At 38.1% G+C, this 18,370-nt stretch overlaps 1 protein-coding gene across 5 annotated transcripts; it reads left to right on the top strand.

The window, feature by feature from the left end:
• Window positions 1-1,707: 1,707 nt before the first annotated feature.
• Window positions 1,708-17,676, top strand: rnpc3 (RNA-binding region (RNP1, RRM) containing 3). Of its 5 annotated transcripts, none has more exons than XM_067578085.1 (16): window positions 1,708-1,970; window positions 2,817-2,973; window positions 3,051-3,098; window positions 3,201-3,310; window positions 3,509-3,601; window positions 6,123-6,234; window positions 6,915-6,983; window positions 8,435-8,577; window positions 8,834-8,959; window positions 9,347-9,495; window positions 11,993-12,178; window positions 13,181-13,275; window positions 13,525-13,583; window positions 14,977-15,109; window positions 17,212-17,289; window positions 17,449-17,676. In XM_067578085.1, the coding sequence occupies exons 2-15, from the start codon at window positions 2,821-2,823 to the stop codon at window positions 17,278-17,280; spliced, it is 1,545 nt and encodes a 514-aa protein (XP_067434186.1). In that variant the 5' UTR covers window positions 1,708-1,970; window positions 2,817-2,820; the 3' UTR covers window positions 17,281-17,289; window positions 17,449-17,676. The 5 variants fall into 5 exon arrangements, with proteins under 5 accessions (XP_067434186.1, XP_067434188.1, XP_067434185.1 ...); XM_067578087.1 differs by having other exon boundaries at window positions 1,708-1,974; window positions 17,614-17,676; XM_067578083.1 differs by having other exon boundaries at window positions 1,709-1,974.
• Window positions 17,677-18,370: the final 694 nt, after the last annotated feature.

Genomic DNA, 18,370 nt, shown 5'->3' with positions numbered 1-18,370 from the left:
TAGTGGACTCCCAGAATAAAAATATAGAGTTGGAAATGAGCATGATAGGTCCCCTTTAGTGAATTCCTCTGGGTCTCAGTCTTAATTAATTCATCTGGTCCACAGTTTTAATTAATTCAACAAAAACTTCCCAACATTTGGCTATGCTTAAATCTATTGTTGTATGTATTGTTATAAGGTTTTTCACAACAGTGCACCATAAATACTGAATGTGCACGCATGCATGCACAAATGCACACACACACACGCACACACAGAGTACACACAGCCTACAGTAGAATCTATCACTCTAGCTCTCAAGTGTTTCCTCCTCACAGTGTTCAGTGGCAAGATGCTGACAGAAGGGCGGGCAGTGCTCAGTTCATGCATCTTATTGTTACATGGAGCCAGTTCTCAACCACTGACCTCTTTATTCACTGTACCATACGTTGTTAAAAAGGTGTCTCAGCCAATGCCAATTCATTGTGTTGTTATATACAACAAACAAACAAACAAACAAACAAACAAACAAACAAACACAATGATAGGGCACATGACAGAATGCATGTTAGATGATAAGAGACAGAAAAAAGCAGTTTTCTAAAAGCTAATGTTAGTGTTTGTTGTGACTTGACACTGATGACAAGTATAATTTGCCATGTTCATTTACATCATCATCCCCTCTCCCTCACTGAATAAAAAATAAAAATCTATAAAAAGTGGTTTGTTTTCATTTTTCATTCTGGCATCTTATACATTTTTTGCTCCCATACAGTGTGGAACTCCTGCATGACAGAAAGAACAGTTTGGAAGTCTGACTACATCTGAAAGAACGTCTTTCCATCTATGAAAGATAAATTGTAACAGCTGCTTTCCCTCATATTTATTCAGGAAGGTACCACAATGTCTTTTTCCAGGGAGTCTCATTTGATCACTTTCAAGCTTTACCTCTGAGTTATTTAGAGGGGTTTATTTTTGTGTATAGGGATAGTATTGCAAGCTAGGCACAGCAAGTGGCATACATATAATCAAAAGTTGAACAATGCATTGAAAACATGGAATATGTAAATCACTGATTCAGTCAGTATTGTCATGTGGATCCAATTGCAAACTAGGTTATAATATAATTGAATGCACAATTGTGTACAGTGTAGAATGAAAAGGAAAGTTGAAATTTCAGTGTTGACTTGCCTTTCAAAATCAAAACAAAATTCAACAGTGATTCAACCTTGATTCATGACATTGATTCACCCCGGCTGGGTACTGTTAACATAAATATCCTTTTGATACATATATGGTATCCCACTAAAGAATGCGGAGTTGAAATAACAGAATTAAATAATATTTAACATGATTATTTCACTGCCATTTTCTGGACATTTCAGTTTGGTCAGTGTACTGTGAAAGTACCACGGGAAGTGTGACTATGCTGTCATGTCTGCATTAGCACCATGGTAACCATGGATGTTTAATAAGATGTTATAATACATCCATGTTGGTAGTCCCCTAGCATCCAGTTAGACACAACGGCAAAGTTTCAAAGCAAACAAATGTTGTGACAAGATGTAGACAGAAAAAATCAAATCAAAGCCAGCGATGTCACTATTTTGACTGTCAAACGCATGGAAGCAATTTCAATATGTGTATATGCTACAATAATTCAGTTCAGTTACCCTCCTGTGCAGAGGGGGGCGCGCTGCTTTATCTCCCGCCAGAAATCTCCATAACAAAGAAGAAGTGGATTTGTTTGACTGCAAACCCCCAGGAACAGCGCCGGGGTTTCACCCGCGAAATGACTCATTTCAACATCAGAATTTGATACATTCGGAAAATCTCGACTGAATTATTTTATCCCCAGTCAAGTTAGCTGGAGGGCTAAACTGGAAGTTAGCCGCAGTTCCCCTCCTGTGCAGAAAGGGGCGCGCTGCTTTATCTCCCACCAGTAATCTCCGTAACGAAGAAGAAGAGCGTTTGTGTATTGGCTTCTGCAGGCAGGTATGCTACCTTATCAAATACATCTACTGAGCTTTGAATAATTTTCTTTATACAGCTATTTGGTTTATACTGGCGATTGCGTATAATGTATTGTCTTCGGAGTGAGAAGAGAACAAGGAGCTGGCAGATAAAGGGTCAAGATAACTCGTGAATTTGCTTGCTTCGTGCCATACTAACACTGAGCTAAAGTCGGAGCTAACCCAGTGCAGTATAGTGTTGTTGTTCATTGAAAGAAATTGCAGTTTAACTTTTTCTTGCTGGTCGAAAAACGTACACATTTGATATTTAATAAACTATCAGCGTTGGTTCTTCAATTCGGCAACACTAGCTTTAAAAACACAATACAGTAAGCGAACGTTAATCACTTGTTATCATGTTCCCACAGCTTTCGTCACATAATTATGTTCAATAATGTTCCCAACTTTTTATCCTACTCATACTGAGGACCAAATATTGTAGAAAAAACTTACCTTGTCGTGCTTTCCACTACAGTTCTATTATCACGTCTCTGACATTGTCTACGGCAATTGATGATTGATGAAGTTTCGCAATAGTCATTTGTTTTGTCAGTCAGATATTTTAGCAGCAGTCATGCTTTTCTATGCTTGAGATCCCTTTCATCGAGTAATAATACAGTCCAAGCCATCAGTGGGACAGCAGCATTTCAACAGAGGGTGGGGTTACATATAGGCGCTTGTGGTGTAGCTTTTGAAAACATTTCTAAAATGCTTATCAAACGACTAGTAATAGGCCCACACAGCAGTGGTGACAGGACGATCAGACTTAGTGACTGTGGCTGGCAGATTCTGTAACTGTGGCTCTCTCTGCTCGCTGCCCTTCAGTAAAATGGACAAGAACGAGGAGCCGGTTCAGTCAAACGGCAGTAAGACGCTGATTATCCGCCACTTACCGGCTGAGCTCAGCCAGGACGAGAAGGAGGACCTGCTGAAGTATTTTGGAGCTGAGTCTGTCAGGGTCTTCTCAAACACAGGTCGTCTGGTAGGTTGAAACTCGCTAACACCGCGTGAACCTTTCATTTAAGTTTCACATTCTGAACAGATTTTCCATCTCCACAGAAACATGCAGCCTTTGCAACCTTCAGAAGTGAAAAGTCAGCAGTAAAGGTGTTTTTTTTCTCTTCTTTTCTAGTTTCTAGACGTAAAATACAAGGCTCAATCTAAGTCTGTCTTGTACTGTGTTATTCACTCAGTCCTCCTCTCTTTTAGGCTCTTAGCAGGCTCCATCAGTTAGAGATTCTTGATCATACACTTGTTGCCGAGTTTGCGAAAAACCAAGATCATGTCACCGTGTTAAAGGACCCACCTGTGTCAGTCAGGTATGTTGCTTGCATCATATGAATCACTGTTGATCTGCACTAACTGTAACTTTCAGACTACTTCCTCTTCACTCATAATTTTGGGCTGTTAACCTTTCTGTGAGATAAAGCCAGACATTAGCCTTTGTTGCTGTAGTCTGAAGATCATGTTGTAAGCACGGCAAAGCAGAATCAGTTTTCTCTTTTTTTTCCCCCCAGCGGTGGTAAACATGTGAAGGAAGAACAGAAGAAACAGGAGACCAAACAGCCAAATATTCCCCTCATAGAGACCGGCATTGCACCAAGTCTTGGGTAAGTGTTGAGTGTATGCACTACAGCTTTTGATAGCGTTGCTGTGATATGAGAAAATCTTGAAATATGTTTGTAACCTGTTATGATATTTAAATCGCTGCATGAGGTGATTTGTTCATATCTCATTACTCACCCAATTATACTGGTCATCAGATGATGAAATGAATTTGAAATGAATCAATTAAAAATGCATTTGTGACACAAGCTCTCCACACCTGGTCAATGGGCTGTTAGTGTAGGTGTGTAGTGGCTGCCTGGAAGCTAGCTGACAGACTAAACCTGGATGGAAATCTGAGAGCTGAAGTCAGGAGCTGTCAGCGGCCCTGCGTCCAATTAGATAGCAAAGCTGCCACTGAGTGCCTGACAGGCCGTCTGTCCTGCCAGTTGGTGGGACCAGGTGGTCTTTGATACCTCTCACTCCCAATACTGACAGTCTATCCCGCTGCAGCTACAGTAATCCAGTCTCCCTCTCCTCATGTTGAAGAGCATCATATTCAAATATTAGTCCAGACTTTTAGTGAGGAAATATATTGGATGGTTAGAGTTACACCAATATATTGAGTTTGGTCAGGATTTATCAAAAATTTTAAATGATTTAATGGTTGGACTTCTCAGTTACATTTAGCATGAGGTCACCACTGTGGAGGCACTGTTTCAAAAAAGGTCAATTGCCAATTTCATGGAACCTTTAATCTTGAAGCCATTTGTCAAACAAAAATGTGACGCTTTTCTCTGTTTTATATGACTGTAAATTGAATATCATTGTGCTTTGAACTATTGGAGAAAATAGTGATTGGTATTTTTCACTCATTTCAGACATTTTATCGATTAAATGACAAATCGATACATTTTTAAAAAATTGATAGTGAAAATAATTGTTAGTTATATTTCATCTTTATCAATATAAAAATTGAAGTTTATTTGTACAGCACAATATAATCATCATCAAAAGCAATTCAAAGTGCTTTACAGAGTGATAGAATAATATAAAAATAAGTTATAAAGACAGACGCCCATAAACACACACACACAAAAGTAATTAAAAGTTAAATAGTGCCTTGAGATGACTTTTGTTGTGATATGGCGCTATATAAATAAAAATTGATTGATTGATTGAAATAAAATAAAAATAATGTCTCAAACTTATGAGCCTTATTAGTCTTACGCATAAGTACAGAAGATATAAATCTCTCAGGGAGTTGTAAGTTTTTGGCATTTGGTAATTTGCAAATTATTCATTTAGTCATTTTTACTTTTTACTTAACTTGTAAAATGATTAGTATATTCTCTCATGTATTATTGTATGTTATCTAATTGTTATATAATTTTGCTCAGAAGTATTACAACTTTTTAATTAAAGGATCATATACAGTATGAATTTCACATAAGGTTAAAGGTGTCAAATAATGCCATCAAAATTTACCAACATAAAAGTTAAACTTATTTTGTTAACTAAATTTGGCAAAAACATCAAAGATTTCTCAAACTCACCTGACCTGAAATACTTTTCTCTCCTTAGACTTATTCATGTTTTTGGTTTTTATTATTATTATTATTGTTAGTAGACTTAACCTAACCAGTAACTAGTGCCTGAACCTTGCACACGTGCATCTGTCAGATTGAGGCAGCTGCAGTTTGAGCTCAGGAGGTTCAGTGCTGGACTGCAGGAGAACGGACGCATTTCTTTGTCCTTTCCTCGATTCTCTGTTTTTTTTTTATTTATCAGTATTTCTTCTCTTTGCAAACAAGAGAACAACATGTTGTTGCATTATCAATAACGTGTGCACATCACTGACTGATGGTATCACCCCGTCGTCATGGTAATGACATTATACTTAGATGTATTCATGGGCACATTGGGTCACTCTAGCAATGTTCAAACACAAATCCATTTATCCATGGATAACATAATAAGCGACACATGGTCCAGTCCCTGATTCAGGCTAATAGTCAACAAATAAAATCCAGATTTACAACATTAAATAGAAAAAAACAAGAATCAAACAACGAAATATTAATAAGTGAATTGAGTAGCTATTAAGCCAACAATTCACAGCCTTCCTGCTTTAAATTGATCACATTTTTAATTGACCTCTGACTAATAGTTTTGACGGTTCTTTTCAGTCTAGTCTCTACGTCAAATAGCCAAGTGGCAGGTTTAATTACTGTACATATAGTGCACTGCCCACCCTCAGTCTTTGCTTATTAGGCATTAGTAGATTTAGATCTGCTCTCTCATGCCGAGTCTTGCTTTATTACACAAGTACAAGCCTTGGTGCTGACATGGCATGCCGGTCCTAATATCCCTTAATGGCTGGGTTTTACATTTTGTTGGCTGAGTGCTTGTCATCTAAAGAATAAGCTCTCTAGCTAAAGCTCACTGGCTGGGCCACATAATAACGTGTCTCCATTATTTTGACATATTTTGCAAGTTTTTAAGTGAATGGGGTTCTTGCACTGAAGGCAGCCAGTTGCAGCTGCAGACTTTCAAGTAATTTTTGTCTTCTCCTCTCTCTTACAGGTTGAAATTTCAACCAAATCCCACTTTGAAATATTTATATCCACCACCTACCAGCGGCATTTTGACAAATATAACACATGCTCTCATGAGTGTGCCAAAGTTTTATGTTCAAGTGAGTAAATAATGCTTCATTTATATCATATCATTTTTCAGCCAGTACCCGCAAATCTTTGATATGTAGTCATCTGTGTGTATGTATTTGTATTATTTGATATGAATTCATACTTTCCTATTTTAAACCAATGTGGAAATTGTGAATTTGCACAAAAATGCAAATGTGACAGCGTTCCAGCCTTCAGATTCATATTGTAAAATGGAAATATGATTCTGGAATAAGTGTCCCAGAGGTTTTTGAACTGTATCCAACCTCTTAAAGATCAAACAACAAACATTTGCTTTTTAAATTTCAATTCGGGGAGCAAGTATTAATGATAAACCATAAGTGGGAGGCATGAGTTATGGGTTTAACATTTCCCTGGGAGCCGTGTTGCCTGGAACTTCATTGCTGCTACTTCCAGCGTTGGCGTCTTGGTGGTGCTAGTGTGTTGCAGAGAAGCTGCCTTAATGCTCAGCGTCACCAGTGGTATCTCACTCCAGCCTCAATCTTACCTTGATCCATGTATTTTAAATGAAAATGCAAAAGCCTTGCAATCTGTTTTACATATGGAGCCCAAGTTACAGGCTGCCCGTTTGAGAGCAGCAGTGTATTTACATAACCAGCTACCACCCAGCACTTGGTATGAATCTTCAGATACTATAACTATTCTAATATTTGTATCTTCAATTACACAGGTTCTTCATCTGATGAACAAGATGAATTTACCATGTCCGTTTGGCCCAGTCACTGCCAGACCACCCGTGGTAAGCTTGTTATGTCGGGGTGGGTGGTAGAATATCATACATGAATGTTGGATGAAGAAGAAGCCTTAATTGTTTTGATGGTTGGGATAGAAATGATTTGTGAAACAATAACATCGGTTGGATTAGAAGGAGGAAACATCGCTAATGAAATGCGTCGGAGAAGATACTTTATGTGCAAGGAAGGAACTTAGCATTTAGTTAAACCGGCTCCCAGTTTTAGAGGACCTTCAATAATAAGCAGTTTATTAATTTATTAAAAAGTCTGAGTTTTTTGGTAACTCTAGTGACAATTCATTACCTCAAGCCCACTGTGCCACTAAACAAACTATAAATACATTTTTTCCTTACCTGAAATAAGTGCAGATATTTGCCAAAGTTTAAACTTAGTTTGAAATTAAATATTCCTCACTACATTAAGACTACAGGAAAGTACATTGAGTCAAAGTCCAACTACATGTGGCCAGTAGGTTACGCAGGATTCAAATACCAAAAAGGAACCCAAGAGATGACATCCCAGAATTCCTGTGGAAGATGGTGCAAAACTTTTTTTTTTTTTTAAAAAGCATTTTAGGAATATATGTTTTCAGTACCTAGTGCCTTCAGTCCTGAGAGCAGGCAGTGGACAAGCTTGTTTTCTTACCTATAATCTAAAATTGAGGTGAAGACAGATATTACTCTTTTTGAAGAGGAAAAAATGCCATTTTAAGAAAATATCAATCTCTTATCTACATACTAATTGCTTGCTAGTACTACTAGTATCGTTGTAGGTCAGTGATTCTTAACCAGAGTTATTTGTACCTCAGGGAGTACTTCAGCAATTGCCAGGGGCGGTACGTGGAAAGAGTGTGGAGTACATCAACTAATTTGGTTTTAAAAAATACATAACTACATATTGATTCAGCTGTAACACTGAATGTTGCAATTGAGAAGGCATGTAAACAAATTGATAAGCGAGCAGAGAAGTCTAAACAGGTAGCTTAAAGTTATTCATAAATGGTTGAAATAAATATCTAAAAGTAGTGAATAAAAAAAAGTTCAAATAATTAGAGAGATGTTTTGGATAAATGGTTGAAGTAGACAGCAAACAGGCAAATAAACAGTTGAAATAGTAGGGTGAATGTAATGGATAGAAGGTTGAGATAGTATAGATTAAATTAATGAATAAATGGTGACAAAGTTGAAAGTAATTGATAAAAGGTCAAAATCATTAGCTAAAAGTACTAGATAAGGGGTTGAAATAGGAAGCTCAAAGTAATAGATAAATGGTTGAGATAGATGGCTGAAACGACTCGTTACTTCTACAATCTACAAACCAGTGAGCCTCAGTTTTGACAGAGAAACTGAATGCATCATTGCTCACCAGGTACCTTAGCAAAGAAGACACTCATAAAATCTGTCAGTTGAACCCAGAGGCGTTTGTAGGCTCAGCCATGTTATATTGTTCCCTACAGTTTGAGCTCCTGCCTCTTGCGCCACCCATCCCAATGCCTCCCCCCTTGCCTCCTGACTACCCCCCTTTACCCGAGGAGGAGATGGAGCTGTCCAGTGAAGAAGAATCAGAGTATGAGAGCGGAGATGACGAAGACAAGGAGAGGTGAGGAGCGGATAACCGCACACATTAGAAAGGACTCTGCATGAACATTTTCTGAGGCAAAGCAATCGACTTTCATATTGTTTAGCATCAAACAACCACTACCAGTAGAGCCAGTGTGTCATTCATCAGTAGTAATGTTTCTACAAAGACACGTGGCTTGAAGGGAAATGTCTTTAAATTCCAATTGATGGGCATTTTTTTGTCCAAGGTAGACCTTTTTTTTCCCCCCTTATTCCCTATGCTTGCTTTATTTCAGGATTGTTCGTCTGATGGGCCTGGTCAACCAAGCATGCAAGAGACCCCTGAGACCAAAAACAGCTTCAAAGAGAAAGAAGCCCAAGATCAAGGATCTACTCTATGCTCCCAAACCAGACTCTCAGAGGTACACCAAAGGCGCTCATGCATGTCACAGTCCTCACGCATAACTCATCTTGAGACAGTATTCATAGGCTGGTAAAATAGGACAAAAACCTCCAGACAATATGTCTTCCTCATAAAGACAGCCTTGTGTAGCTCGGAGACTATTGTTTCAGCACCACATACGCACGCACTCCCTTAATGACAGACCACAAACTCTATTTCAAAACTATAAATACACACTCGCACACACCGGAGTGTCTCCTAGCTGTATGTTTGCGGACTGGGAAATATCTCCGGTTGACCAGAACAAAATATCCCAACCTTTAAACCGCCCAGGAGCCGGTTTTATTGTGGGTACTTTTTAGAGGCTGCTGTTGAAGGGAACGGTGTTTGTCTCTGCTGTTTTCAGTGCTCCAGTGATGCAGCCCTCAGATGTGTTTGAGCAGCCCCACCCTGCCGGAACAAGGAAAATTGAATTTCACATTTCGGTTCCAGAAGTTTCAGCCATAGTGGAAGGAAGTGGGCCAGGTGAAGGGGCGCAGCGTGAGGAAGTCGGAGGTAAGGGCTCTGTTTAGATATCCACTTCGCCCAATGTATGATTATTTTCATTTCTAAGTAGCATGTTGATAATTTTTGTGATCAATTGATAAATCATTTTGTGATCGTGTAAAAGCCCATCACAAAAACTTTTATCTGACCAACAGTTCAAAGCCCAAAGATATTTAATGTACAATTATTAAATCAGAACAAAGCAACTTAATATTTGAGAACTCTGAACTAGTGAATGGTCTGAATTTGGGCTTGAAATAAGATGGTCAGTCAATTATTAAAACTAAGATTTTTCTGTTGATTCACTAATTATTTGATTGATTATATCAGCACTAATAATGAATAGAATGAAGTTTTCCTCTGAGTTATGTGATACCATTTAGATTAGGGCTGCAACTAACAATTGTTTTCATTATTGATTAATCTCAATTATTTTCTTGCTTAATCAATCAGTTGTTTGATCTATAAAATGTCTATGAATGGTGAAAAATGTCGATCACTGTTTCCCAAACACCACGACAACGTCCTCAAATGTCAGCAGTCCATGATGTGAGCACTCTACAAGCCAAAGATATTCAGTTTATGATCATAGAAGACAGAAAATATTCACATCTGTGAAGCTGGAATCAGAAAAAATAACTTTAAACTATCAATAGTTGACAATTAATTTAATAGTTGACAACTAATCAATTAATCAACTAATTGGCAGCTTTAATTTTGATAGAAGTACAACCAGAGGCAGGTCTGGTCTGCCCTTTTCATTGTCAGTTAATCTGATGATTATTTTCTCAATTAATCACTTAATTGTTCAGTCTATTAAAGGTCAGAAAATAGTGAAAAATGCTGATTGCAATTTCCCAGACTCTAAGGTTACGCCTTCAGATGTCTTAGTTTGTCCAACCAACACTCCACCACCCAAACATATGCAGTTTACAGTAATATAAAACAAATAAGAAATCAGCACATTTTAGAGGCTGAAATCAAGAAATATTTGGCATTTCTGTTTGAAAAATTGTCAAAACAGCTTCCAGCATTTTGACTAATTATCTGTCAGTTGAGTAATTATCCACTAATCATTTCAAAATCTATTTCAAAATAACATCCACTGTCTCCTCACGTATATTAGTCATTAATTAAATGCATCTCTGAAAGAAGCTTGATGAAAATGTCACTTTTACAGTTGGCCCTTAAAAACAAATCAGAAATACTGATATTCCATAAATGTATTGGAGGAATTTGTATAAAAAAAAAAACCTCTCTTACGAGCAAGAAAGGCACTGTAAGGATTTGATTATTACCATACATCATGTTTATTATCACAGTTAAGCAGGAGGTGGTTTGATACTCCTATTGACATAAGTTAAAGCCCTTACTATGGGTAAAGTCAGAACAGAGTGTTACACAGCAGCATATCACAGGAGAAACTCGTGTCGCACCAAAAAGGTTTTACCATTATCTGTATGAGGAAATGTCATTGGGGGCACAGTCTGTGTTACTTGTCAACTGTGCAGTTCCCTTTTTGCCTTATCTCCCTTCTCTCTAGCTACAACTTCACTCCCTGGCAAGCCCCTGAGAAGTAAAATAGATCTCAAAGTCAAACACAAAAGATTTCCTAAAGGCAGAGGAAAGATAAACTATGACGGGTGGCTTTTTGGATTAGTCTTGTTTTGCGGAAGTGGGGGGTTGTGGGATCCGATAAACAATCTATTTAAATGAAAAGGGGAGGTGGGGGGCAGATAAGGAGGAGGATAATTTTAAAAGCAGTGATCTGGTTCTCTGCTGAGAGTGTATCAGAAAAGCTCCCCAACACTTCTTGCTCCAGTGCACACACACATACACCTTACGTGGATGACAAGCTTTTTTTTTTTTTTCCCCCTCCCTGGATTTGTACAGGCTCACTGCTCTTAGTAATTCCATCTACAACGAGCGTGTGCACATGCATGCTCTCCTGAAAAGTCTGCCAGAGTTATCCTTCCTACAGCCTTTCAAACTCATGTTTGCAAAACAGGAAAGGATTTTGATTTGATTCCAATTCTCTTTGTGCATATGATTCACTGTTAAAGCTGTCTTCTTTCAATTATCAGTACAACCTATTTCAAACATTATTTCTGCCAAAGGACAAAATCTATCGAATTATTGAACCCTGACAAAAAGAATCATTATTTCCAGCCCGCTCAGTTTATAATGATGCCCTGATTAGAAATTTTAAAACAATCAATATGTTAAACTAATTGTGACAAAGAGGATTTGCCTCCCATCTCCCATCCTGAGCTTGTTTAGTTTACTGAAGAGGATCAACATTGCAGAAGTGATTATTCCAGCATCTGCTATCGGTAGACATTTTGAAAACTTCCATTTGTATTTATGCTGGAGGAAGAGTGTCCTCATGCTGTGTTGTAATGTGAAGCATTCCAAAAAAAAAAGATCCCATCAAATCCAACTCTGAAGCACATAATATGAAACGCAGTGAAACAACTCCATTGATTTGAACATGTCTCCCCTTCAGAAGCGGATGAGAGTGACGTCGATCTCAGCGGCAGTAAGGAGGCGGCAGAAGCTGAAGGTTTCGGGAAGCTCTACCCCAGCGCGCAAACGTCCCAGCAGGAAGAGGAGCACAGCGACGAAGAGCAAGATCTGCCCTCAGACGTCATCTCCAGGAAGGAGCTGGAGAAAGGGCGGCTGTCGAGAGATGGTAAAAATCAACTATATGGGCAACACAGTAGCGCACTGGTTGCACCGACACCTAGGATGGGTTTACTCTGGGTGCCTCTGTTTCCTCCTATTCTAAAGACATGAATTGTATGTATCAGGAAAGAGAAGTGGTCATTAAACTACCAATTAGAGGCAGTGAAATTGAAAAACAAAAAAAAAACAGACCATAGAAGTTAAAAGCAGGAAGGAATGAAAGTTCAAATGAAAACCCAAATGTCTTTTTCCTCCTACTGTAAGAAATTCTCCTCCTCTCTGAACAAATCCTAATCTGTAAAGAACTGATGTAGTAACTGTGGTTTGTTTGAAATGCATACAGTACGGTATGAGGAGAAAAACATCAGCATTAGCTTTTTAAGATTCAAATCACACCAAGATGATAAGGACTGAAGAGAGATTCAGAATAGCTGTTTTTCTGTGGGAACGGTCAATTCCGCTGTTGATAATTAGCTGCTTCCCTTCTTGAGCGTCTATATTATGTGAGGTCACAGCCTGAAGTTGAGGGTTCAACATCAAAGCCGTGACCGCTTGTCGTCATTAGTGTCACCCAAACCCAAAACAATCGTGTATTATTACTTCAAGACATATTACGGTTATGTTCTCCAGATTCCCATAAATCCACATTTGAGAATAGTTGTTTTTCTAACTTATTTCTAGAATAGACGTCTAATAAACTATATAAACTGGGGAAAGGCTGAGTTTTGGATACAGAGATATTAAACACCCAAGTATGATCTAAAATGAAGTGGTCGGTAGGTGTTGAGATCAGTTGTGTTCTCATTGCTTTAATGCAGCAGCGCATCTCTCAGTCTTTTCACTCTTAAATAAAACATATTGAGTGGTTGGTATTGAGTCGGAATGACTGGATGGATTTAACTTTTAGGTAGGTGTAGGCAGCTCTGTGATCCTTTGTACCTGTTTTTTAAAAAGCACCTTGCATCAAGTTTTTTTTTTTTTCTCCTCTTTCTCCTTTCTTTTAAAACAGAGATAAAAAGGATGTCTGTGTTTAAAAATTATGAACCGGGTGAGCCAACCTGCAGACTGTACGTGAAGAATATTGCTAAGCAAGTGGAAGAGAAAGTAGGTGCATTTATGCTTGACCCACTTATATGTGTGTGTTTGGCTTCCTGCATGTGATGCTTGTCCTCGAGTTGCTTAAGTCCATTCTATGTCTGTGTTATTAAATGTCAATTTTAAATTTTGCAATGAAATGTAAATCCTAAAATCTCACATATGTTATTGCTGCATTGTATACATTATTTAATCAGTTATATATTAATATTCATATGTTTATTTTTTTTCTCCTGATATACATCATTTGTCTTCCAGGACCTGAAGTACATCTATGGAAGATACATCAACCCTTTGTCAGAAGGCGAGAGAAACATGTATGTTGTGTTATCTTTTATTATTGACACTAACAGTTTACTCACTAGTAGAATTGAAGTATCTTGCAGGCAATAAGAAAAGAATAGACAAAGCAACTGCAGTTTTTAACAGCAACCCAGATGATCTCGACTTTATTCCTTTCTCCCTCTGAAGCTTATTGACACAGTTTGCGTGTCACTTCACCCCATCTTCCCTTCCTGAGCTATTTTTGACTCCAGCAATTTGTCACTTTCTCTTGAGAGTTTTTAGTAATTCATGCTGACTGTGTGTTATGTTATAAGTATCTAACCAGACGTAGCGATCACGAGGGACATTTTATGTTTGTGCGTCAGCAGTACTTCAAATGAATATTCTACCTGAGTCATCAAGCTGAGCTTATGTTGAGTGGAAGGCCAGACTCTGAACACAGATGTAGGTGAAAAAACAAGGAGGATGCAGCTCTTCCAGAGAAAACACTTTCAGTGTCCTTTAGTAACCTGTTTCTCGATTGTAGATTTTATTTGCTGTTTGTGAAATGGGAATTATTGAATATGCTACACAAATAGAAATGATCAGTCCCTGTGAAAAAGGTCGCTGCTTTACAGAGCTTCATGACGTCTTTCAGCTAATTGTTTTGGCTGTCTCTCACCGCTCTTATCAGCGTTGTTTTCGGCCACAGCAGGCAGCTGAATTCAGCAAAAAAAAAAACAAACTCTGAATTTCTAATCTCCTTCCATATTTTGTGCCTCGGAATGGAAATGCATTAAAATACATTTTTCATGAGCAGCACAAAATCTCGGCTCGGTCCTTTTGGTAAATAAGGACAAACACAATTTAACTGTTAAGTGCCTAAAAAGGCTGCAGATCCTTAGTAAATACCCCCATAGTGTTACTTGACTGACCTGACCTGACTTGTGTTCCACAATACTGGCACACTTTTTGTCCAGTGGATCTATAATGTACTAACTATCCAAAAACCCTTAATTGAATTCACAGTAAATTACATATATGGGAGGATCTTCAAGCTCTGGCTTGTTATTTACATTCACCAAATTACAGCTAACTGACAAATGGCTGACAAGCTTTCCTGAGGAATTTGCACTTTCGTATTTAGGTTCTGCATTTCCGACAATGTAATGTTAGATTGCAGTTATTTGGTTCATAGGCTGCACCAAGTAACATATCCTGTGCTGTACGATATATGTACTACTACCCTTCTACTTGCTTCTATTTGGCTTCTCAGTAAAATCAATTGGTTGGAATAAAAACACGATCGACAGCTGTTGTTTTGTGTGGTTACAGAAGCAGATTTTCCTCTCTCATAACACTGAATAGCCACAGTATGATGTTGACTCAGCCAGGCCACAAGCCTCGAGTGATAATAATGTGTCCCCGCTTTGCTTTTTTCCCCAGGTTTGACATTGTGTTAATGAAGGAGGGGCGGATGAAAGGGCAGGCCTTCGTAGGACTCCCCAGTGAGCAGAGTGCAGAGAAAGCCCTGCGGGAAACCAACGGCTACGTTCTCTATGACAAACCCCTCGTTGTTGTATCCTTTTTATCCCCTCTTTGCAAGATGAAACAAGGACAAGGATTTTTATGAGGAATGGTGGAAATTCAAGTTGTGAGTTTATTTGATAGGGTTTATTTATTTAATGTGTAAAGTTGGGCACATAGATCTACATAAATATCAGTTCTGTTTACCAATGCAAGATTCAATTACTTCAAAGAGATTTAATAGGGAGGAATGTTCATCTGCAAGCTTAAACTGTTACTGAACCCTTAACCAAAGGCACATTTCTTTCGGAAAAAAAAGCTTGGTTGAGAGTGGGTGTTTGTGCGATCAGGTTTATCACCTCTCATCACAGACGTTAGGTTGGCTTTGGTTCTCAGAACCTTCAGGAGGGTGAGGACTAATTTCTGGCAGCCCTGAATAACCACCTGTTCTTCCTCCTCTCAACACTGATAATTGCAGGTCAACGATGGAACTTGTCTAATGGAACAAGGTTATTGATTTTGAAGCTGTTTTTAATGTGCATTAATGCGCATCCTATAACCAATTAGCTTAGCGACAGCCTATTAGTCTTTGAATTCAAAGAATGAATAGAAGTCTGCAGTGTAATTTACTTGGAGATGTCCTGCATGTCGCTATATTATAGGTAAGACAGTGGCAGTGCTGGAGCTTAGACTGTAGTTTATCCACAAACAACTCCTGTGTTGGATTATATCAAAAACTAACACAGAGTTGTTGTTGTTGTTATTCAGCCATAAGAGGTAGTTTGGAAGCTCAAAATTTGACCATGTTTTGCCAACTGGAGTATGATGGTGTGGGTTTTTACTTTTGTGCTGTATATTGGATGCACAATTTCTTCTGTCTTGCAAAGATATTGGCTTGATATACTGACCCTAAGATGGTGAAGCAGCTTTCTCATCTGATCTTACTTCATTTTACTGGATGAAACAGACTTGGTATGTGAAAACCTCAGTGCAGTGTTGGTTAACCATAGTTTGTTTTTTCCTTTTTGCCAATGTGGCACCATAAACATGATTATGAACATTAATTAATCAAAACAGCTTTAGCAGCTGTCTAAGTTCTCTTTATTTAAAGGACAAATGTTCATGTTAATAATAGAGATATTTCTTTAAGACTTTTTTTCACTGAAATAATAATAATGTTCACCTGAATTAGTTATCTAATATGAAAAATTTGTGAATAGAAGTCTGCACATGTAAGTTTTTTTTTTTTTAATTATTGTTTTTAGGAGCATCAAAAAGTAGGCTATGGTTCATTCTGGTACAGATGTCTTGTTAAGCAGTCAAAGGCAGGGGACAGCCAGTCCTAGTTTAGATTTCCTACAATGATTTTTTTAGTGCTAGCCTGAGACTGCAGTGTGGCACTTGCCAGGAAATCCTCAAACAGCCTGCTACAAAAATAGTGGGCTAGAAGAAAAACCTGCATGAAATGCTAGCAGTCTAAAATGTGAGGTTCATTAACAGACAGCACTTAAGTGACAGATCTTCATACATCTGGCTCCTCCCTCATTCTTTGACCTGTCACATGGCCCAACAATTTATCAATCTGTGTGAATGACAGTAGCTGTCAGGGAGTAAGTGAACCAGCTTTAGTATAACACGAAACCCTAGGTCCATATTTGGCCACTAGTCTTCTGGCATTTATGAGCAAACAGCTGCGACCTTTTCTCAAATTAAATTAATATGAGGCTGTGAGTGTCTCAAAGAAGAGAGCCCCTGTGGCTTAAACCTGCTGCATGCAATTTTAGGAGGGAAATGACAATATATGAGTAGGATATAAATCATCAGCCTGTCATTAAAAATGATCAGAGTGTGAACCTGTGCTTAAAAGGCTGAAATTGGCTTTTCACCGAGGTTACTGTTGTAGAGTTTTTTTTGTGTGTATATTAAATTAGTGATGTTGCAGAAAGAAAGATATGCATTTCTTGATGTTTAAAAATACTAATATAGTAGTAAGAGTGAAGTAATGGGACCAGATGATGGAGCAGGTGTGTTGATTGGGCATCTTATGAAACTAAAAGGTCCTTGTCTGAAAAGAAAATGCTTTAAGTGAGAGTAAACTTTCACTTGCTTAATGACGATGTTTGCTGTCTCCAGACCTTAACTATGAATTCACAGCAATATGCCAGATCAGCCAGACCAAAACAAGATAACACAGATACCAAGAGAGGACCAAAACAACGATGAACTGAACAGGTGAGTAATAAAGCATTTGGTGACCTGCCAAAAGAGAATATTAAAAGAACCGCTGATGTGATTACTCACTGTCTCATGGTGTTTCTGTATAAAAAAACCTGATTATCATTTCGATGGTGTTTCCATTTTACAATTGTGTTTACACTTTATTTATTCAAGATGCCAAGGCTTCATATTGTGGCCCAGCAGAACCATTTGTATCCTTATTCTGGCATATCCTTTGTCTAATGTTCTCTGAAATATTTAGTTTAGTTTACTCCTCTATATAAAAGTCTCTTGCACTTCTCTTTACGATGTTCTCTACCTTGTTTGACTGAATTTCAGGTGATGGTCGTCAGATGTCATCTTCATCTTTTATTATTAAATAAAAATATTTTATTAAAATAACTTTTGTCATGTTTTCTTCCAATCACATCATCAAACATATGTTACCATTTGTGGGTACACTTCAATCAAACTATCATAACTGATTATCTTTAGTCCCAAACTTAAAGTCCTTACAGCCGAGTAAATACAGACTGGGGAAGGTATACAAGATCTAGATTGGCTCTGCGGCAGATGGTACGCTGTCAATACAGTGGAAAAACCACAGTCCTGAAGAGACGGCAAGCAAACCAAACAGACTACAGTCTGTGGGAAATTGCTGGGACTGGGTTAGATTACCTTTACAATCCCTGGCTGGCCCCATCTGTGTGATTACTGAGGGTAAACCTTGGAGGATGAACTTCTCCCCTCAACAGCCATCATATCATAAGATTTGGAAATTAAATTGGTTTTTGTCCTCTTTAGGTGTACGCAATACTCAAGTGTACTGGGTGCATGTCAATCAAAGCTGACTTAAAGTTTGTGATCTTCTAGGTATCAAAAGAGGAACAAACATTAAATTGCTGTGGTGAGTCATCTAAATGTAGTCTGGATTGGTTCAGTTTTACACCACTTCTGGTAGTTCAATGATAAAAGCTGCTCTGCTGCTCTTTGCTTTGATGCAATTTAAAATGAAGATTTCAGATATTTACCCACTCCAAATAACTCTAATGATATATTTTATCCCTCTTAATCATGCATTCATGCATCAAACTGT

This window comes from Thunnus thynnus, chromosome 21, assembly GCF_963924715.1.
Source record: "Thunnus thynnus chromosome 21, fThuThy2.1, whole genome shotgun sequence".
Taxonomy (NCBI): Eukaryota; Metazoa; Chordata; class Actinopteri; order Scombriformes; family Scombridae; genus Thunnus; species Thunnus thynnus.
This window is presented reverse-complemented; position numbering and strand designations above follow the sequence as displayed.